Here is a 24,711-nt window from a genome sequence, read left to right on the forward strand (position 1 = left end):
ATACAATGACGTGTTCCTGCCCAACTCAAACATTGTGTGACTTTAAAAGCTGTAAAAAATGGTTTAGATAGCAGAAAGTCACCTTGCTCTTACAAGCGGCTCTGTTAAGCAGAGTTTGTGTTAACTCATCACACCCTTTGAATGAGTTTTAATCAACTTCATCTGTTAGTGAAAAAAATGACTGTGGGCACTTTTACTTCCCCCCTGGTGTGACGTGACAATGCGGGAAGCGGGTTTTTTATTTTACTGGGAGTGAACATTGAGTGAGCACTGGGGCGTGCAGTGAGACTAACACACTGAGGTTACTGAGATGCTATTCTTGCAAGTACATTTTGTATTCAGTTTGCTAGCTGATGCGTTAGCTAGTGGGAAAACATTCAAAGTGAAAATTCATCCACAAGGGGTGTCCCTTTAAAGCAGAGAAGACCGCACCAAACTTTTCGGCTCTTTATGTCACTCAAGCCATTTCTCTTTGACACTTTCTTTAGTCATAGAGGTGGGAAGATGCCTCCCCCCTCCTCCTTCCCTCTGCCTGCCTCACCTGTTCCCATTTTTAACCATTCTGTGTCCGAATCGCAGCGGGTTGCAGGTTCTGTGTCATTTGTCCACAAAGTTATTGACATCTGAAACATCGTGTCTCATAAATAGGTATTTTAACAAGCGAAGCTTATGAAAACTGAAGAAAAAATTACTCACTGAAAAAGATACAAGAAATTATTATTATTATTAAATACTGTTAATAATGACCAGACACATTATAGTTTCAGTGGTATTTTTAATATTTCTTTGTTATTCTCGATTCTAATTACAATATATACGATTTTGTTTTAAGGCTTGAGGCGTCTGTTAAATTGCCCCACTGAATAAAGTGTTTTGAATTAAACCAGTTGAACAGTTGACTGTATTCACGTTTGTTATTTCACGTTTTTATTTAATTATTTGTATAACATAACATTGAATATGTAATAATATATATACAAAAAAACATCAATATAGTGTACATAATACTTCATCATGCGTGAATGAGTCAAATTAAAAATAAAATGTGTTTACAAAGAAAGTGGATTACAGTAATACTACCAGCTATATAAATACATATAATTAAATCCTTAAATGAATATCGTTATTAATTTCTTTAGATACATGATTCCATATTATATTCTCTATTAATCAAATTCTAAAATGTATGCGTTTCATTTACTGCAATAACGAGCGCAAGTATTCATGGAAAAGGTTAATCACTTAACTTTGAACATGTTGTGATATTTAGAAACATCAACAAATTCAATATAGTGTCAATAATATTTACTATTTTGTTTTTTCAAAGAAATGTTTATTTGTTAAAAGAAAACTCATGGCGACAGCTGGTTTTGAACCCCCAACCTTCAGGATGCAAGGCACATACCTAAGCCATTACACCAACATGCTACTTAACAACTTTACAACTGTACAGTATGTTCTCCATTACTACTATAAGAACAGTACAAGTTAAAAAAAATGTCAAAATATTTCCAAAATGTCCAAAATATGTTTCCAAAATATTTTAGCTGCTTAGTTACAGGACTCCATATTAATATTACTATCAAGAGGTATTAAATCAGTACAACTTTTCACTCTTTTTACTGCGATAACGAGCGCAAATATTCATAGAAAATGTTAAAACATTATAACTTTTTATGAAGTATATAAACTTCATATAGTCAGAAGGAGCACATATAAACGTTTCCAAAATAACCACAGTATGTAACCGAATGAAAGACCTTGATGCTTAAAATGTTTAGGAAGAAACTACCAATACCAGCCATATACAGTTTACATAATATGTTTATTTTCCAAAATTAATATTGTTTATGACCTTCACACACGTTATGCTCCTCTTCCTTTTATGCTTAGCTACTAAAATTTCCCTTTAGTTGTAAAATTCAATATAAATATTCAATATTAAGTGTAGATAATTTCACGTGGTACGGGATTGTACTGTGCATTTTGAATGGCTGCATCTGTATTATGTTAAATTGGTTTTATTTTCCACTACCAAAATTTACCTTTTAACTTTTCTCGATGCCGATGTAAACCTGAAGAGGCACGTTGCGTATAATAATAAACTCATCTATCCAACTAAGTAAATTTGTTTTTATAAAATAGGCCTACTTTTTAATTAATTTAATATATTAATACACAGTTTAAAATTAATAAAAGTCTAAACAGCATACAACTTAAATTCTATAATTGGAAAAAGATTGTCTCCAAAAAGGGGGCTCAGCATTGATCGAATTCAAAACCAGGAGTTTTCTGGCAATAGACCTAATACTTCCATACACCACATTAAGCATTCACTGTGCCACCAATTTTTTTTTAAATGGTTGCATTACTGTGTGGTGGAGCATGTACACCGCAAAGTGATGCAGTATCCGGCACACATTCGGAATGGCTGGATCTGTATATAATATTATTTTGTACCTTGCCACTGTGTTTTTTACATTGATTTCCTCACAGCTTTATTCTTGGTCCAAGTACCAGCTAACAGGATTTATTACAACTACAACTCACACAAAGGGCAAGAAATTCACCTCTCCAGGCTACTACCATGCAATTATGGATGATAAAGTGTCTTTATTACTTCACTAAGTATTGGGATCTGCTCTGCAAAACTAATGTGGTTAAATAATATATTCTTTTTATCCTTTTCCAGTGGGTTTAGGACCACTTACCTTTGAAGGTAACCACCTCTCCAGTCTGTGCTTTGGGTAGGCCTTTCTGACAGGCATCTGTGGTCAGTGCCAAAGTGACCCCACAGCTGCCCAACAAAAACCCAATCTGCTGGCTCCCTGCATCCTGGGACAGAAACCAAAATTCACTGTCAAAAAATGCCCTGCTTGTCTCTAACTCTGTCCATCATTTTAGTAGCAAAGCTCTTTGCATCCAAAAAAGCAAAAAAGCCTAACAACTACTGTAATAATCTGAGGACAGTACAGAAAGTAACTTCACAAATAATGAATAAATTAAATAATTATATCAGCATCAAACAACAGTAACTGAAATATAAATTGACATTTAAAAAAAACATATTTCAAAAACAGTGAAAGAATAAATAATACTTGGATATTTGTTACCATCAACATTTTTACATAAGCACCAAACACTTATACTTCCTGTAAAGATTCTATAAAATGCTTCTTATAAAGATGCACAACTCATTAAATTTTTATCTGAATTACAAAAGAATTGTTTAAGATAACATCAGTATTATTATAATTCTACTGACTCAGTATATTTCAAAAGGTAATTCAACATAATAAAATTCAAAGCGATTAAGACCATTAAATATATAATATAATATTATATAATTAAATATTAAATACAGACTTGCAACTTATACTGCATATGTGATTATGAATACACACATAAGATAATTAATCTAAATTGGCTTATAAAAATCAGAAAATTAGTTTTATGAGCAGAACTGTGGGACTATAACACAAAGAAAATTACAGATGTTCATTGTCCATATTAAAAAAGAACAACGCTCTCTTTTCGCAATCTTAAAGCTCTCCATGGGCTAAATATGCTGGTGCCATCACAGTCCACAGACATGCAATTTGAAATTTAAGCCTTCTGAGCTGTAATAAAGACAAAATGAGGAAATATTCCAAAACCCTCCTGATTTTTATACAGTTATTCTTCCTAATAATTCAAACTAAAAATCGGTAACATGACTGAACAGATTTAAAAGTTTAATAGTTTATTTTGTTTTTTAAAAAAGGTTACTCTATAAACCTTAGTTCAATCTATAAACCTTGGAGGTATGCTTTTTCAAAGAATTGTAAATTTTAAAGGATTTTAAGAGCATACCTCTAAGGTTTATAGATTGAACAAGCATAAAGTGACTTTGATCCTGTACTTAGAAGTTTACAGACATACAGTACATTTACTTACACACTCATTATTGTATTATCTTCATAATTTTAGAAACTGTAGATCTGTTTAAATATTTAAGTCAGATTTTCCTGCTTATGATTTCACAGTTTCAATCATTTCATTTGAATACCATTCATTCCTGTTCTCGTTTAAATCAGTTCTATCATCATGATTTTACATTTCTCCAAAACTGCTAAGCCTACTTCTCTATGTCTTTAAATGAACGTTTGATATTTTGGATTGAAATAAAAAAATGCAGATTTCATTACTACAGCACCAGTTCTTTGCACATCAGATACATAGCATGGCGTTCACACTCTTCAATAGCTTTGAACGCGTGTCACAACTAGAGAAATAGCTTTACATATCCCACAGAGCTCTACAGTCATTTATACATCCCTTGCTGTGCAGGGAAGTGACATAATTAAAACATGTATGGGATTAAAGGTAAAAACACCACAGCTCCACTTTCTTGTCTTCAGGGCTTTAAATGTGTTGCTGTCTCAAAACATCTTGTGGTGTTGTCTAACTTTGCAACTAAAAGTCTGTACTCTTCCTTCAGAGATTCTGATAAAGAACAGTTCAAAACCAAACCTAAAGTTGTGGTATACAACTTGCCCTTACATGTCTCTCATGCTGCTCTCCTTCCATTGCATAAAATTGCTGAGTAAGCACACTATAGAAAGCGGGGTGCCACCTGGTTTGCAGATGATGAAAGTCTGAAGCTGTCCTCTGATGCCATGTTAGAGGAACAATCTGAAGAACTATTTTTTGTGGGTCAAACATTTTAAAGGACAATCTAACCATATACATTTAAATCAAGGAGGTCCATACTCAAAAATGATGTATTGATCTTGTTCTGTAAATGTACAATTTTACCCGTTGAGATCAGTGTTGCACTATAGTACTGTATAATTCATAGTAGTTTATTACCTTTCTTGTAAGTGGTACTTCAATGGGAACCGGCACTAGCTCAGCCAGAAGACAGCCATAAAATGCCACAATGAACATCACAGGGTCATTATTAGGAAATACCAAAGCAACCTACAAAAAAGAAAACAATACTTTTTCTTCCAAAAAGCCAAATTTACCTGTTTCAGCCTCAGTCATTTATGTTTCATACAGCTTTCAGATCCTTCTATGGCCTCTTTAACTTTTCAGTCAGCATCACTGTTTCAAGATGTAAAATTTGTAATTTGACATTTAAAATGTGAGAAGCGTAAGAAGCCGACACAGAAAGGTCAGTGATTTCCAAAGTGGTAGTATAGCAATGGGTGCCACCAGGGCACGATATTGTAATGCCATCTCAAAATTAAGATAAAAATCCTTAACTTGTTGTCATTTGAACTCCAGGGTCCAATACATATTGACACAATATTTTAATATACAATGTTGGTCTGGAATAAAGGACACACTTAAAGTGCCTTTAAGTTCAAATGCCAGCCAGCTTTTGTAAAGAGACATATTGATTCAATAAGGATAGACTAATGCAGGTGAATGGAGTAACTGAGAAATAATTTGTTTTCTAAAGGCAAAATAATTATGGAATGTCTAAGAGCTGACTGAAATGCTAGTCACAATTAAAACTACAACTATGTGTTCAACCCAATCTGTATTTGGCAGGCACTACAGTCTAATATCACATTGATGCAAAAATCTCCCAAAATTAATTTAGCCTGAGATGGTAACTTTACTAGTTTACCTTTCAACATATTACTTTAACTTTAAAAGGAAAAGCTGCATAGCTACTTAAATCATATTCCATCACCTGAAACATTTAATTTGTTGGAGTAAATATTTATAGGTACAGATATTTATAGCTATATGCATTAAACCTGGCTGACTAAATTATATCATAATGCAAGACAGAAGTTATTGTAAACCTTGTGTGTTTTTGTGCAAACTAGATCCAGTTGTATATGCTGCAACATCAAATGTACTAATAATGGGTTTATAAAAACATTCAGTTTACAGAGAAGAGTTAGAGATTTTAATTCATGTAATTAAAACTAAAATGGCAAAAATGATACAAGTTTTTTTCTAACAGTGGATTACTGTACAGTAGTCTATATTATAAAACTTTATATTGTTACAGCTTTTACAGACAGAGACTGTCACACAGCCACCAGCTCCACAGCAACAGCCCTCTACAACCAAAGGAACTACACCTGAGAGTGAATCTCAGATTCCTGCACCTTCACCTGGCTTCCACATGCCTGACTGAAGAGCCCCAGCTGACAGTGGACAGCAGCAGCAGAAGCTGTCTGCCTAAAACTGGCAGTGGTGACTGTACCAGTGTCAGTAGTGTGAGCTCTGGGGTCCCTATGCTGACAGGAGTGACCAGTGAATTGGACACAGAGGAAGACTGCAAGCAGCCTGTGTTATTCCTAAACCAGAGCCTTGTCGACACCCTGTCTACAGATGAGGACTGGGTGAGTTCCGAGACAATGCAAGAGCAGGGCAGTGGCTCTAAAATCTGCATTGGCAATTTAAAGACTGTCTGCAACAGTGGTGCAGTTTTCTTTGCAACAAAGCACTAATGTCTTTATATTAGATAATGTTAACAACAGTATCTGCACCTTTGTTGCAGTTTAAGGATTTTTTTTTATTAAAGAGTGAATTTCAGTGGTTCAAACTAAAGAGCTTATTTTGATTAGGAAGTGTTTTGATAATGGGTAAAGGACACCTGTTTGTCTTTATTGAGTTGAAAAAACTGTGGACCAACAGTTTTGGTTTGTCACTGAACAGTTTGCGAGGCACCAGACATTTGTGAGCGACACTTCGGGGATTAATCAGCTCTCAGAAGCTGAGGCTGAAATCTGTGTGTATCGCATAAATAAGGGTGACTTCCACTGTTCACCACAGTTTTAATGGGTCCACTTGGGGAACCTCAATGCAAAATTTTGCTTGTTTTGCAAAGAAGACTAGCCATAAAATGACAAGCTATGTCAAGCCATTTCAGTCAGAGTGATCCTCTTGAAAAGCCTATAATTAAGGGAAATCAAGTTTGAAAACACTATAAGCTCAATCTGTACAGGACATTAGTTTTCTCTTAAATTGGGTAATTTAAAATTTTAAGTCTAAATAATGAATATACTTCTGGTAAAATCAGAAATCTGTCACCTTTCCTTCACCATTTAATGACCTCTCTACTTCATAAGTTCACTTTATGAAACCCATAATTGAGGACAATAATTTTTAAAAGGGGGGTATTGTTACAGCTTTAGGCCACTGAGAAGTATCTCTTGGATTTTAGATAAAGTCTGTGACACTTGACAGAGTAAACACTTCTAGCTTCAAAGACTAAAGAATGTTTACTGAGGTCTGGGACCAGAAACAATTGTAAAGTTTACTTTAGTATACCTAGGTACATTGTGGGTTAATGATTGTCAAGGAGCACCACAGAAACACACAATATAATATCACATTAAGACACAGAAAAAGGAAGAAACAAGAAGCAGGGGACAAAGAGAGGAGAAACAAGAGCCCAGAGGAGTTGGGACTTGAAGGCTGTACCAGGCGAGAGCCCCTACATCATGATCATCCAAAACAAACCTGACTGGAGCTACTGTAAGTACAGTATTTTAGCCTTTTAGAAAGAGCATGTTATTCTGTGTTTTTAGGAAACTTGCGGTTCCTGGATAAAAGATACCTCAGTTAGAAACTTCTTTACTGCTTAGGGTGCATTTTTATGGATAGGGATATAGGATCCCATTTATTATGTGGCATCCGGGGTGCAGAGAGAGAGAGATTTAACTGCAGGTTTCTTTGTATTTAGTTAGAAAGGCATCTTATCTCCTATGTGCCCTTTGTAGGAATTAAGAGTTTAAGCTTAGTAGCAGTCTGGGGTTTCCTGGGTGACCAGAATGTTAGGCCTCTGAAATGCATTGTTTGTAAATAACGTACATAGAGTAACTTGTGTGTTGCATGTTTGTGTTGTGTGTAGTGTAGTTTGTCTTGTCATTGTAATAAATATGTGTTTAACAAAGTGTGCCTGGATTATTAATCCTCTCAACAAAGATGTGCCAGAGAATAAAGAATTCACGTACCTCTAATTATACAGCCTCTCGGGTATATTCTAGAGCAGTGGTTCTCAAACGTTTTGGACCAAGTACCACCCCTGATCAAACTAAAGCATCCAAGTACCACCTACAAGTCATCTTCTCATAGGAACCACAGAAAATCTCTATGACCAACATGAGCACGCACGAGCACACACTCACATACATATATAATAAAAATAGCACTGAGCACCTACCATTTCAGTGAGAGGGGTGAGCCTGTTTAGTCGAGCAAAGCAGATGTGAATTCATTGGTTGAGCCTTGATACAATTTACAACTTTGACAGCAGAGTCTTAACAGGATTTAAATCCTCAGGCATTTTCTTGACTGCCAAGGCCTTGTGGTGGATGCTGCAGTGCGTCCACTTCATATCTGGAGCAACCTCTCTAATCCGCGCAACTGCACCGCTGTGTCTGCCTGTTATCACTCTAGCACCATTTTTTTCAGTCGATGCCATTCTCTTCGATAAATTCATTCAGAAGCTGAATTATGTGCTCTCCTGTAGTTCCTGTTGGTAGCGGCTTACGGAACAGAAAGTCCTCATGGGACATGCCCTCAAACTCATATCTAACGTTAACGAGCAAATTGGCCAAATCAACGACATTTACAGACTCATCTTATTACAGTGAAAAGCATCTGCTCATCTTAACGCACTTTATCAGCATACTTTTGACATCATCTGCCATATCAATAATTCTACAAGTGACTGTGTCATTCGAAAGGGGAAGCAGGTCAAGCTGTTGAGCAGCTTTTTCTCCACACATAATACATGTCAGCTCTTTTGCCAACGGTAAACAAAGTACTTCACAAATAGTGTGGGGCTTACCTGCTTTAGCAATCCGCAATCTTTCTCCGTTTCTGTTTCACGAGTCGATCTCAGAAGTTAAAAGAAGTTTAATGCGCATGGGAGCGAAACACATAGATGCTATTTTTCTCAAATTAACCTAGAACATCCTTTTTCTGTTATCTATCATGCTTTCCTGTGCTCACAAGATTGCCAGTGTTCCAAAACCATTCACATTCTCCTACCTCCCTATTTGCTGGAGATAACTTTTTTTAAATACAATTGGCCACTTACGTTTGTAGCACATATTCCCATACAAGCGCATACTGTATTGTAGTACGTAGGCTGCGTACTTCACACATAAACTCATTTTATTAAAATAGAAAATATGAAAAGCCGGCCCAATTTTTCAGTGCAGACAACAAATTTCAAGAGTCATCTGGCATACCACCTGGGGACGCTCCGTGTACCAGCAGTGGTACGTGTACCACAGTTTGAGAACCACGGTTCTAGAGAAATCACTTACAAGTTGGAGGTTATGAATAATTACTTCACTTATTGACTAAACTGCTCGGTCAATTCCTGATTTTCACCATTTTCATAACCCCATTCTAACAATATGAAGTCATTAAATTCAGTATTGATAATTGTACAGGCTTTTATCTGTCACCCTTCTAACTAAATTATTTGATTAAATTATTAGATACAAATTATTGGATTTCAGCTTGTTGAAGGTACTTGTATTTCACTCCTGCAAGCAGGGCAAAGTATGACTATTAACTTCAAATAGAAACATTAACAATTGGTTGTCTAAAAGAGAGTGAAATTCCTACTTGAATAGTTTTAATCAAATTAAAGGTTTTATTACATACTTCCATGAGCTTTATGTTGCTTATAGAAATAAATAATTGTAATGATCACTACTGAATGTTAAATGTAAAGTATTTTGGGCTGGTGCTCTACCTCTGCATTTGCATTTTCTTGCTGTTCAGTTATTGCATTGCACAGCAAGATGGCTATAATCCAAGTATGCTTTTGGAAAATGCATGTGCATGTAGGGAAATGTCAAAAAGCAACATGGTTTACACAAATACATTTAAATAATATCTTTGTTTTCAGTTTGTTTCAGTTTTTTACTAGGGAAGTAGGGAGGTGGGACAGAGCTGTGTTCAAAAAGCAAATGGTGTTTTGAATCAGGAATACACTGTCCTCAGATCACAATAACCTGCAATTGGATAGAAAGATGATATATATTTATCTAAAAGATTTTCAGCACTGCACAAGTTCAAGCACTAGGGGCTTTCTCCGGGTGCTCCGGTTTCCACACAGTCCAAATACATACTGATAGGTTAACTGAATTCTGGCCCTTGGTGTGAATGTGAATGTGTCTGTGTTTGCTTGTGTGTCTGCCCTGCGATGGACTGTCATCCCATCCAGGCTATACCCTGCCCTGCAGACATTGCTTTCAGAGATAGGCTCTAGCTTCCCAATGACCCTAAATTGGAAGAATTGGTTAGAAAAAACATAGATGGATTTTCAGCACTAACTGAAGGACTTTAACTGCATTTTTCCAAGACGTTTAGAGAAAATGTCCAGGATATTTAGACTTTAGACTAAATATTAAAAATATATATATTTTTTAACCTAATCCAGTCTAGTCATTTATCTTTCTGCTAGAAGGGCCACTTCTATGAAGATCTCACAGTCTCACTGTACTTTAATTCATTTAAACCCTCTTGAAAGAAGAATATTAAAACTATGAGTGTCAGTACATATATTTCACTGAAACACTGTATTATCCGATCAAAGCAAAATATTTAAAATATTCTACATTTATGAGATTATTAGATGTGTTGATTTATCAAGGAAATTAACTACACTGTGCAATCCATTTCAAAATGATTTAGCAGGGTGTTCTCATTAGACAGAGTTTGCTTGCTTGCTTCAAGTGGACCAAGCAGCTTTGGTTGGAAGCACATACACGATCTCCTGGACGTAGAAGTGGCTCATTCTTGGTGCTTAGTTTATTCAGTAATGTGTAGGCCAGCTTCAGGCTCCTGCTCCATAGCTTTCCTGCAAAACAGGAAATTTAATTTTAATAAAGAAAGATAAAGATGCCACCCATAATTAGGGCTGGGCGATATGGCCAAAAACATTATCACGATAAAAATTTTCATATCAGTCGATATCGATAATTATCATGATAAATGTAAAATCATTATTTCTTTCAAGTTTAAAGGCAGATTTTTTCTCCTGAGTGAAAGTTAATTGGTAAATTAAACAACTCTTTATTTTAAGAACACAACAAACACTCGCCAAACAGCAGAAACATTAAACAAATCTGAGGTAGAGAGTATTCAAGTCTTTTTTATGTCAAAATATTCATAAGTAAAATTTACAAAATAAATATCTTAATAGAAAAATTAAATACTGCAGTGTGATAAAACAGACATAGAAGATGGCTCAGACAGACTGCAAAGTTTAAAGTGCTCTGTTTTATGTCTGATCGTAAAAAGCCAAAATATCTCCAAATTATCCATTATATCTCCATTTGCTTCAGTGTCGCTCATTTCTCCACTCTAACTACAATCCTGTCAGCCACCACCATTTGGGTAAACACCATCACGTTAGCAGCCCGGTCTGCAACACGCACACGCACTCGTGCAGTATTTTGTGCGCATGCGCAAAGCATAAACATATACTGTATATCGAACATTTATCGAACTTTTGTTAAAATTATATCGAGGAAAATTATATCGCGATAATTATTGTTATCGAATTATCGCCCAGCACTACCCATAATTACATTGTGACACTCTATCCTGGTTAACAAGAAATGCTCACCTTCTTTAAAGCCCTTTAAATTACTGAAAGTGGCAATTTAGTGGCATACAGTAGACCTTTGGATTTATTGAAAATCCCTGTATTCCTCAAATTTGCAAAGCACACACTTAGTAAAGTTAATGTTAAAGACTTAATATTAAATAAGTCTACTAAAAATTAGTTGACTCTTGCCATATACATTTTGCCATACACATGCAGCAAGTTTTTATTATTTAATATATTTACCGCAATAATTATTTTGCTACATATAACTGATTGCTAGATTAGATTTTAAAAGAACAGGAAAGAAAGCAACAATTCAAAAACAATTGGCTCTGCACTGTTACTGTGATAGTAGCTCTAGTGGGTTATCTAGGTTTTCATGAAAGGATGGTGCAGAAAACACAAAAACAGAAAATATTTTCTTTTTTTATGTGTCAAGGCACCTGTGTAAGGACTATCGGGGATTTTTATGCCATAAGAAAAAGATTGCATAATCACTTGGATTCAGCACATTAAATGTTACTTTTACAAAGGGAGCTACAAGGATCAGAGGGGTGAGAAGGAATGCAGGATTATAGGTGAGGAATCTGGGAAAGGAGTGACAACGACACGTCATTTACACCAAAACAACATTAGGACTGCTGGAAGTACTCTGGAAGGTCTCAGACTACACAACCTAACATGGGGACAGTGAGGTTAAAATTGTTATGTTTGCTATATACTCAAGCAATTCTGATTTGAGATTAAAAGATCAATATGAGGCAAAAGAACAGATTGTTGCCTTTTATTTCTGGGTATTTCTGTGCTTATTTGTTGTACCTTAATTTTTGTGTTCAATCCCTCCATTTCATGTGAGCACAAATATTAGGACAATTGGCTACCAGGTGTTTCAGGTTGCACTGATCATGCACAAATAAAAACTGTGAATGTGTAGTGCTGGATTTAACCTTTGCTCATCCCTTTGGTGTCTGCCTAAAAAAACTATGAAGATTAGAGAAATGTCTATGAAAGAAATGCAACCAATTTGGATCCTGAGAAAAAAAAGATTAAATCAGCCACAGAAACGGGGCATAGCATAATCTACAATTTGGAATGCCTTGAAAAGAAGCCACTGGTGTACTAAGCAATTGGCAATGAACAGGTTGGCCAAGGAAAAAATTGCAGTTGATAAAAAAAATTATTAGAGCTGTGACAAAAAGCTCTAAAACAACTGTTGCTGAAATCACCAAAAATTTCCACAGCACAGGGGTAAAGGTATCATAATCTATTATTTGCAGAAGACTTTGACAGCAGAATTATGAAGATCCCATTAATTAAGGAGGCCATTACAGACTTTGGCATGTAAGATACTGCTGGATTCTCAGGACATCTTGTGCTTTGTGGGAGCACTCACTCACTACCTAGTCCAGGGCTTTGGCTGCAGTCGGAAAAGGGGTGCCTCAATAAGTTAATCTCAATTAATTAAATTTCCAAATTGGAATCCTGGGAATGGCACGGGTCTACTGTATTGTACATGGACAGACGTCACTGTGGTTTATGCACTCTCAAGAAAGGTTTCTCTCCACCTGTGCCACCCTGAACTGAGACAGCCATGATGGTGGCAAACTATCTGTAATTCAGTATCATTAATGTGCTTATTAAGATTCATTGAGGAAAGAGAGCAGGGTCTGACGTATGTGAATAACTTAACTGTTTTAAGAGTAGAGTTTAAAATGGGATTGGTATTTTGAGAAAACTAATAACCTTCCCCCTCTTAATTAAAAATGTGGAAAAAAATATGACAATGGTCCAATGAAATACTTTTTATCATTCACAATGTCACATAAGCAAATCCCTACTGTCATGGAATGTTGACAGGTAATATAACTAGCATACCATAAGTGAGTGTGTAGACAGGCTTGCCGGAGTTGTCCAGAGCGGTCAGGCATGGGCTCTTGGGATGAGTGGTTCCCCAGCACTGCAGGGCAGTCAGAAGGGAGGGAGGCCAGTTAGTGACGACACCCAGGGCCTCCCCCTCCAATGGGGACATCTGGGGCCCCTCTGCCTTCGGCTGGTTGGGGTCTGGCTGTTGCACTGAGGAAAGCAACAAAACAAACATGAACTACCCAGTCTCCTCAAAAAAAACAACAACCACAATTACTTCTGTTTCCAATGGACCTTTTACCTTAATTTTCATTTGAATAATTTTTAGTTTTGTCAAGTGATGCAAAAATTATTGCTAGAGAACTTTAAGGAAACTGGCAGTAAAGTTTTTTTTCTGAAAAAAATACTTTAATTCTGCTTAAAGTGAAAATTATATTTTGTTTTAATTAACTGTGATTTTTTTACAGTTAGAGACAAAAGAACCCTTTTATATTTACTTCCATACACATATTTAGTTGAACCTACTACATTACATTTTAAGCTAACAGTAAATCATTATAGATATGGACTTTACAGCACAAATAAGCAGCCTTACATTTTGTGGATGTTTGGAGAACATCACATGATGTTAATTTTGACATCATTAATTACAATGAGTCAATCTGATTGGTTAATATCATCGATTTTCTGCTACTTTACATCATAATCATTGCTATAGTTAACTTGGAATTGTTGTGATCAAGTTATTGAAGGTTTTGATCAATATGAAGTAAAGATTGTTAAATAAAAAGTAGTTTATTCCCACCCCAAATAAACAGGTAACCAAAACTGCTATAACCAGTAGGAAATACTAGATGAATCTATGTAAATTCTTAATGCTACTGAAGATATCTGAGACATAAAATACATTAAAATTTTACAAATAGGCCAATCAGCACACTCATCCTGTTTAGTTGCTTCTAGTTCAGTGGTTCTCAAACTGTGTTCCATGGAACCCTTAGGTCTCAAGAAAGGCTACAGGACTACAAGAAAAATAAAAATTTGCTATCAATAAAAAAATGTGAGTTATGATGGCTTTTCATGGCATGGCTCCAAGAAGTCAGAAAAATTAGGCATATCTTCTGAACATCATCTTCAAATTCACTCTCTGAATAAATTTCTGTACTTTCACTGCTAGAGCCAGAGGGTACCTCAAAGGTGTCGAATGAAATGAGAGAGAATAGCGTGTTACTAGGTAGAAAGATTGCTTAGAAATTATTGCAACCACAAGAGAAGAAAAAGAAAAATGTGAAAAACTTCCGAGACTTCACATCACAAAACTATGAGAATTTAATTGACCTGATTTCAGACTCTTCCTTATAAACAGCTTTTAATGAAGTGCAGTTGGAAGAGTTTTGGTGCAGCAAAACTTGGATTAAATCCAATTCTAAAAGTATGCTTTTGTTTAATCCGATAATGAGCGTATTTGCAGAAAAGGTTGAAACGATCAATTTTCACAAAGTATATAAACGTACAGTAATATGGTCAGAAGGAGCACGTAAAAACGTTTTGAAATAACCACATGTAAGACTTTGATGCTTAAAATGTTTAGGGAGAAATGGAATACTGGTGTGTATTTTTTCTTTAAAATACCAAGACCAGCAATATACAGTATAGTTTACATAATATGTTTATGTTCCTAAATTAATATCATTCATGAGCATGTAAAAGGCATGGTGAATCGGAGATTCTCAAGCCTTACCTTGTATGACTGGAAACGAATACGTGATTGGATCAACTAAGTGCTGTGGTGTTACTTTTTGTCAATGAAAAAATAAAGTATTTTCATTTACAAAGACGATTACAAAGAATGTGGACCAGGGTAATACTTTGAGTTTACAGCTTGTCCAAGGTCATACATTATTAATACATTCAGGAATGTGAGTTATGTGAGTCAGATTATGAATGAATAAAAGCATTTTATTAAAAACGCGTTTGCGTTTGTTTGGGTACTGTACCAGCTGTACCGTAAATGAAGTGCCCTTTTTCATTCAACGAGTGTCTGAGTCACTGTGTCTGTCCTATATAATAATACCACAATATGTCTTTTGTGTGTCGCAAAAAACTGACTGGCTTTAACAAAATATATTTACTAATCCTTTCGCCTGGCAATCTACCTGAATGCCCAACTATCTGAGAAACCCTCTGTGAAACCAAAAGAACCACAATTGAACGAGTGTTGATAATAAGAGAGAGAGAGTCCCCGTTACCCCCATTTTGATTTAAATCGCAAACACGTGTTTAATTAAATGTCTTTATTGATTCACAATCTGACAAATACAACGTAAATCGTTATCTTTGTCTTCGAAGTATCTTAATAATTTTCAGCATAGCTTTCTCCCCGTTTCGATTTATTTTTTGGGGGATCTTGGGATCAAACGTGGAAAGATTAGATTATAATTGTTTTTTTTTAAAATAAATTTTAGAAAAGTGTAATCTATACTAAAAAGGTGTATTTATTTAATACCACTCGATACTTATATTAATAGAGATAAGCTCTCTATTAATGCTCAGATCAAAGATCAAACAGCAATATCTCACTGCTGATTGAGACAACAATGTGATGCCCACACTGGGGTAAAGTTAGCTTGAAGTTCGAAAATGATATTGGCACGCCTGTAGCTTTTTCACGAAACGTCCTAGAGTTACGAAAACACTTGCTGTGTGTACAAAGTACATTGTGACAGTCACAATGTCGTTTTTAAGCCATTTTTTTTTTACCACGCTTGAATATTCTTTTGTTCATATCTTCGGAAGGGAAACACAGAAAGCCTTCAAACCAAATGCATTTTAAAGACCACGACTTGTGAAAATGTTCACAGCCTCCACATAAAACTATCAGTGAGCTAATTCTTTTTTTTTAAACCTCCGGTTTTTCATCGATGCGTAATTACGCACTAACTGGAACCCGGGGGGACCGCTGTGTACACATGTTCACAACGCGAGAAATACTGCTCCAGCGCCAGACGAATGCACATTATTAATATAGGGCTTTTGGGCTCACGTGGATTTGCGCCCTACACCCTACGGTACTGCTGTGTACATACAGTACGAACATGTTGTGATATTTAGAAATATAAAAAAGTCAATAAAGTGTCCATAACTTTGCTATTGCTATTTTAGTTTTTCAAAGAAATGTTTGTTAAAAGAAAACCCGTGGCGATAGCTGGATTAGAACACCCGACCTCTCGCTTATAAGTCAGTCACTTAAACCCTCACGCCACTGACTCAGTCGCATGACAACCAGTGGAACAGCCATACACATATCAACAGATACTGTACGTATAAAGTATATACGACTGTTTGTGTTACAGTGCATGAATATATATTTACTGATTAAGAAAAAAATGAAACAGCTGCATTGAGATTGAGACAGTTTTGTTAACCACATCTGTTAAGAATACTGACATACAGTAGATGGCAACTCTGTGACTCTGTGTCACTACTTCAGTTCTACCAAGAATTCACCATGGTGCTGGATTATTAAAACGCTAAATGCTACATTACTTGCTTTGACTAGTTAATGTCTCATTATAGTTTAGGGAACAGCCTGCTCTAAAACAACTACCAACCCAAAATTACATATTTTCAGACCCAATGACATCATATGAGCAAACTGCTCTCTGAAAAACAATTTCATACTCCATAAAATCAAATTAAAAAACATTGCATGATAGAATCTTCACAATGAACCATTTTCAGCTTGAGAAATACAATATATAATACATCTATCTCAAAATTAGTTCAATTTCTCCAAATAAAGTCTGCTTGGTCACTGTGTATTGTACTGCCAGATGGTAATGAATAATTTCAAAATAAGGCAGTGGTTGAGAAAAAAATAAGGGAAAATGATGGATAATATTGCAGATGTTGCAAAAGTGAATTTCGTTAGAGGCTTGTGTGAAAACAGGCCTATTCAAGAAGGGATGCCTACCCTCAAGTAGCTCCTCAAAATCATCAACGAAGAACTCGCACAGAGGTGGGCGCTTGGGTCTCTTCAGTGTGTTGAGCAGCTGTTGGATCTTTGACGATACCCGGCTGTTGACAGGGACACCTGGTGATGGTGTAAGGTGAGAGAGACAGAAAGTGGTCAGTGAGCTGGGCTATGTGGGAGACAGCGAAATAAGGGTAGGCAGAAGCTCTGATGAGCCTCTGCAGGGTCACTTGGAGCAGTGGTGTATAGTTAGGATTTGTAAACCTGTCAAGAGATTCAAAGCTTTGAAATTGGAAGAAAGTAATCTGGAATTATAGCAATGGCCTAAGTCTCCTATTAAACTTGTGTATTTGTAAATCTGTCTTTTAATAAAAGGAGACTCAAAGTGATTACTGGTATACTTCAAAGGGTTAAAGCATCCATCTACTTATCTTTTATCATGCCATTAGCAGTACCTAGTAGTAGTCCAGTACCTTAAAAGATCTCCATTTTAGAATTACTGTGGTAAACCTATGCTTTAATATATAAATATATTAATATATTTGTCGTTCCACAACAAACTAAGAAATAAGAATATAAATTAAGAATAAAATCACCTGACAGAAAAAGTGTGCAGTATTGACTTTCTTTGTCCTTGGAAAGCTCCAATAATATGGGATGGTTTATCTTACTTTTTGTTTTCCTCATACAGTGCTATGAAACAGTCTGTGAACTCCAAAACTAAATATGGAAATTTCACCATTTTATGATAACCTTCATGAATCAAAACAATACTATTATGTAAACATTCAAAATATAATGTGCATATTCAATAGGGTTTATAGTAACCAATTCCAAATCTCTTGAATCAAAATGGTGCATGAATTAAACAATGAGGTACAGGGGATGTAAAAAGTAAGTGAGGTTAATTATATTTATAGTGTTTAAATAACAAGCTAGAGATTGGGCAACAGCTATCTGGGATAAACAAAACTTATCTCCAGGCCTTATGAGAATTTTTGCAACTTATTAAAAGTATTTTTAACAACCATGCTCTATCTGCTGAAGCTTCCTCTCAGTTGTTCCAGCTTGTGTTTTCAGAGCTTCTAAAATGGGCCCATGCCTCCAGAATTGCTTGTCTTACTTCCATCAAACACACTCAAACTCAAAATTCTCTCTAGGAGATATCTATCCGAAAACAACTGAACAACAATGATGTCCATGGAAGGACAGGAAGGAGCATGAAAAGATAATTAGTTTAGGATGGTTCCAAGTGCAGCACTGTAAAAGAGAAAAAGACACTTTTGCTGGTCTAGCTACATTTGTTTTATTGATCCACAACACCGCTGCTTCTTCAACAATCCCAGCAAATTCGCTGATCTTCAGGGCAGAGTGTTCTTCACACATGCCTCTACTATACAATTATACAACTAAAAAAAGCACCTCATCTGAAACATATATGCTACAATTAACCAGAAGCTTGGCAATATTTTTCATGACCATAAACGTTTTTTATAAAGATGACATCAAAGGAAAAGAAAATAAAGCTAAAACAAGTGTTGAGTTTTGAAAGACAGAAAATGGATCTTACTGAAATTTTACAAACAACACTAAAAATACAACTTAACTCTAAATTACAAATAAACCCATGAGAGATGCATTGCATACTTAAGAAAGCTGACAGCTCAAAAATCAAATTGCATAATAAATATTATAAATATTATAAATAAAATACTCCATCCATATTCTAACTGCTTCTTCCAATTCAGGGATGTGGGGGAGCTAGAGCCTATCCCGGCAAGCAACGGGTGAAAGGCAGATACACCCAGTATGGGACGACAGCCCATCGCAGAGCAGACAGACACAAACACACACCAGGGACTGTGAGAACATGGGGAGAACATACAAACTTCACACAGATAGAACCCCAGGTCTTCCAGGGCCCAGACACTGGAAGGGAGCCATATTTACCACGTGCCATCCTAATATAATAAGCAACTTATTATTTTTAGTTGCCATCCTAATATAATAAGCAATTTATTATTTTTAGTACAGTGATGAATGAAAAGATTAATTTCAAACTTCTTACCCTAAAACCACATGATAACTGAAGCCTGCATACATTTGAAAGACCTTTCAGGCATTAAGATGTGCTAATTGCTCTTCATCTTAAATAATTAATTATCTTAAACCTTAGGAAAAGCCAAAAGAGCCATTTCATTCTAGTCCATTTCATATTTAAAACATACAATATTAAGCATGCTTACATCATAAAAAAACTCCTGGACACATACAGAATGATACATTGACTGGAACACTTACTACAGGACTGCCGCAAATTATGTAAGATCGATATTCCTCAACGCTTTTGAGAGTGATAATTTATCACCATGACATGCAATAAAGCCACATGATAAAAATTGAGCCTCATTCCTGCTTCCGACAAGCCAAGTTAAAACACAGTCTGGCGGAGCCCAATTCCTCCTCTTGGGCAATTCACTTATCAAAATTAAATTAACCCCTGAGTACCACTACAAGCTTTTTTGGAGGTAGCACTGATCAGTCAAACAAAAAGCTGGAGATTAAAGTAGTGTTTTTTGATTCTGTTTAGTGGAGCAAAAGTCTTTTTGGAAAAATGCATCATTATTTAAGTGGTATATGTTAAACATATATTGTTAATATAACAAGTGTTAATGAAAAATATTTCAAACAATTTCTTTAGTCTTGTTCTTTTTAAATTTTTTCTCCTTCTTTCTTGGGGTTTTTCCAAACCATTAAGGAGTGCAGGAACAGTTTAATTCTGCAGGGTAAGACAGTACAGATGCAGCCATTCAAAATGCATGGTACATTTTAGTACCTGGGCATAAAAAGAAGAGGAGCATAACGTGTCTGAAGTTCATAAATTATATTAATTTAGGAACATAAACACACAGATGCAGCCAAAATGCACAGTACAACCCTGTACCATGCAAAATTATTTACAGTTAACTGCGTTGTACCGCAGTACGTGATTGGCTGGCCAAAAAGACCGACAGGGGCACTCGTGGTACATTGGTTGTTAGGGAAAAGATTCAATAATTTAATCTCTTTACTGTCCATGTTATCCGCTTAATATTGAATATTTACATGGAATTTTACAACTACAGAGAAATTCTAGTAGCTGAGCATAAAAAGAAGAGGAGCATCTGAAGGTCATAAACTATATTAATTTAGGAACATAAACATATTATGTAAACTGTATATGACTAGTATTGGTACACACCACCAAAAAATACATACCAGCATTCCATTTTCTTTCTAAAGATTTTAAGCATCAAAGTCTTTCATTCAGTTACATACTATGATTATTTTGGAAAAGACTTTACGTGCTCCTTCAGACTATAATAATGAAGTTTATATACTTCATAAAAAGTTATAATGTTTTAACCTTTTCTATGAATATTTGTGCTCATTATCGCAGTAAAAAAATGCATACTTTTTAGAATTTGATTAATAGGGAATATAATATGGAATCTAAATACACTTATCTAAAGAAATTAATAATGATATAATTATATTCATAAAGCTCAAATTATCACAGTAGTACACTGTCTTTGTAAACATCTGCATCAATTTGACTCATTCACCTGGGATTACGTGACTGCATGCCCTTTTCAACTACAGCTTAAGCTGTTAAGCAGCGCGTTGGTGTAATGGCTTAGGCGTATGCTTTGAATGCTGGAGGTTGGGGGTTCGAACTCAGCTCTCACCATGAGTTTTCGTTTAACAAATAAACATTTCTTTGAAAAACTAAAATAGTAAATATTATCGACACTATATTGAATTTGTTGGTATTTCTAAATATCACAAAACATTCAAAGTTAAGTGAGTTAAGTGATTAACCTTTTCTATGAATACTTGCGCTCGTTATCGCATGAGGTCTTGTGTTCGAACCCAGCTGCTGCCATGAATTTTCTTTTAACAAATAAACATTTATTTAAAAAACTAAAATAGCAAATATTATGGACACTATATTGACATTTTTGATACTTCTAAATATCACAGCATGTTCGAAGCTAAGTGATTTATTAATAACAACGAATAATTTCAAACTGCTACTGTACTGCCACTACAGTATAGCTTGTGGGAAATACATTTATTTGTCCTGCATCAAAGTTTAACTCGTTCAGATAGCCCTACATTACAATCTCCAAGCGTTTCAATATGTCTATTGCTACAATATCGACAGCAATGTAGTTAAAACGAACATATCAAAATGTTTCCAAAATAACCACAAGTGAACACGTTGAGGGATTTGATAATAATAGAGAAATCATAACAATGACCCTGTGTTGCTAATCAAGCATACCCAACGGAAAGAAGGACATTTAAATCGACACGTGATGGTTTTGTGTTTAAGCATTTCTTAATGGAAATCTTTAAGTTAAACAAGGGAGGGGGGAATGTTTTTTTTTTACAATTGCAGTAATCGGAGAACAGCCTATCAACACGATGGGAAAACTTTTTTTTTATTTTTAAAAATGAAATAAAAAATAAGATACAATGAGGTGTTCCTGCCTAACTCAAACATTACATGACTTTAAAAGCTGTAAAAAATGGTTTAGATAGTTGAAAACTACTTTTTAATTAAATGTTTAAAATACTTGAATTTCATAAATGTTGTACGGATTACTCTTGATAGTAATAATAACATGGAGTCATGTAACTAGGCAGCTAAAATATTTTGGAAACATATTCACAATCTGACAATGCAAGACAGAACAAAAGCATCTGTGAAATCACATTCCTGAATGTCCCCCACTGCGCTCAACAATCTTAGGAAGAACACGAAACAGCCTGTTAATAAAACTTTGTTCTTCCTCCCAGAACTTTAATGAGTTATTATACACTTATTAAAATACCTATTTATGAGACACGATGTTTCAGATGTCAATAACTGTGAACAAATGACACAGAGCCTGAAACCCGCTGCAATTCAGACACAGGTTAAAAATGGGAACAGATGAGGCATGCAGAGGGAAGGGGGAGGGGGGAGGCGTCTTCCCACCTCTATGACTAAAGAAAGTGTGAAAGAGAAATGGCTTGAGCGACATACAGAGCCGAAAAAGTTTGATGCAGTCTTCTCTGCTTTAGAGGTGGATGAATTTTCACCTCAAACATTTGCCCACTAGCTAACACACCAGCTAACACACAGAAGCAAACTAAATAACAAAGGAACTTGCATGAATAGTGATTACAAACATGAAAAAACATACTTGCTTTATATTGTTATACTGTACAGTGTATTAAAACACTCTATGGTCACTACACTGCCCACTAAACCTCTTTCCCACAATTTCACGGGGGCAAGGTCACGTAGCTGATTCACAGCTGGATACAATTTTATCTTGCAAAAATTCTGATATTTGTCAACATATTTATTAAAACTATCCATCTCAGTAATCTCACTGTGTTAGTCTCACTGTACGCCCCAGTGCTCACTCAATGTTCACACTCCCAGTAAAATAAAAAACCCATTTCCCGCATTGTCACCTTGCACCAGGGGGGAAGGAAAAGTGCCCGCGGTCATTTTTTTTTACCGACAAAGTCGATTAAAACTCATTTAAAGGGGGTCTCATGTTAACTCAAACTCTGCTTAACAGAGCCGCTTGTAAGAGCAAGGTGACTTTCTGCTATCTAAACCATTTTTTACAGCTCTTAAAGTCACACAATGTTTGAGTTAGACAGGAACACATCATTGTATCTTATTTTTTATTTCATTTTCTAAAAATAAATATAAGGCAACCAGCAATCTAATGTCCTGTTTTTTCTTAACATTTGTTTTTCCATACTGTAGTTTTAAAACTTGAACAAAGACGCGCCACATGCAAAAAGCGTTGTACAGTTTTAAAGCAACTGCAGTATAGCTTGTGGGAAATACATTTGTACTAATCAAAGCTTAACTCATTCAGAGCGCCCGACATTACAAACTCCGAGTTAAAAGGAACGTTAAAATATCTCCAAAATAATCACAAGTGGATGAGTTGATGGATTTAATAATAATAGAGAAATCATAACAATAACCATGCAATCCAACTGAAAGAAGGACACTTAAATCAACATGAAAAAATATATAAATCAGTTAAAAACACTTTTTATGCACAAAAAACGGGTGTTTTTTCTTCCGCGCGATCAGATTAGAGTCTTTGTGTAAGCTGTAAATTCTTTTTACTTCTTAATTAAACATTTGAAACACTTTAATTTTGTAAACGCAACAAGCATTCCGTACATAAATAAAATCATGTTTTCTACAGGTGTTAAGCAGATTAGCAGGTGGTTGACAAATAGCGCACTGACCACTGACCGTCCACCATTGACCAGTGATATAACTTTAATATAAACAAGATCTAGTACCTGGTGCAGTTTTTTTTAAAACAAAAACTTATTTTTAATTATTTGAACCCCAGCTGTGAGTTCATAAAGCCAGAATTACGTATTATCCCTATGTCTGCGAAACACCTGATCATTTACTCTAAATCTTTCAGTGCTTTGTTTGTGTATGATCCAATCGCAGCGGGGGCAGGCTGCAATTGAACTGGGGATCTGTATTCTTCACACCTGAAACATTGTGTTCTCTGAAAGCGTGTTCTTCTCTCTTTAGCTGATCTTTTGCTGCCTACATATTCTTACTGCTCCCTACATGAATTCTCGTTCTTGACTGAGAAAGGTTTAGAGAACTTAACAACCATTTTTATTTTCAACAAATTGTAAATATGACGTTTACATTGGCGTTTTTATACATTTTTCACTTAAGCGTATGAAGTGTTAACTATCCAGCCATTGCAAGCCACTGCAGCAGCCACAATTAAATAAAAAATAAACTTTTTTTTCTCCTGATGGTAACTTTTACAAATTGTCACATTTCACATCCTTGTGAAACAATCATGACGTTCTCATCCAATCAAAGGTTTGATGTTTTTTTTTTATTTTGAAACCGTGATCTTGACATGCAGGTGTGAAGTAGTCAACAGCTTCAGATTTAAAAGGTTATTAATCATATCTTACATGTCGAATTAACATTGGAATGTTCTTTTTTTACGATTGTGACAGACTTCAGAATGCTTCGACTGATTCTAAAACTGGAATGCACTGGAATGTTCTTACAAGTGTAAAAAGAGGTGATACACAACGTGTCTCCTCTATAAACTCTTCAGTTTACAGAAAAATTCCACCAAAGCCACACAACATTGTCCAATAATACTCTTCTCGTGTCTAATTTCTAGTTTAGCAGGATTTGCACGATAAGCACATTGTTAAATGGGGATGA

At 35.4% G+C, this 24,711-nt stretch overlaps 1 protein-coding gene across 2 annotated transcripts in view; it reads right to left on the minus strand.

Annotated features, from left to right (window-relative positions):
- Positions 1-24,711, minus strand: part of LOC148821799 (disco-interacting protein 2 homolog A) — a 254,394-nt gene that overhangs the window by 84,377 nt on the left and 145,306 nt on the right. For both annotated transcript variants that reach the window (XM_088931048.1, XM_088931049.1), the window contains exons 7-11: positions 17,427-17,546; positions 13,466-13,663; positions 10,746-10,837; positions 4,852-4,962; positions 2,712-2,835 (exon numbers count right to left, since the gene is read on the minus strand). In XM_088931048.1, the coding sequence (XP_088787174.1) occupies positions 2,712-2,835; positions 4,852-4,962; positions 10,746-10,837; positions 13,466-13,663; positions 17,427-17,546 (645 nt within the window). The remainder of the gene's footprint in view (positions 1-2,711; positions 2,836-4,851; positions 4,963-10,745; positions 10,838-13,465; positions 13,664-17,426; positions 17,547-24,711) is intronic.

Source organism: Atractosteus spatula, chromosome 13 (assembly GCF_055471065.1).
Source record: "Atractosteus spatula isolate fAtrSpa1 chromosome 13, fAtrSpa1.hap1, whole genome shotgun sequence".
Taxonomy (NCBI): Eukaryota; Metazoa; Chordata; class Actinopteri; order Semionotiformes; family Lepisosteidae; genus Atractosteus; species Atractosteus spatula.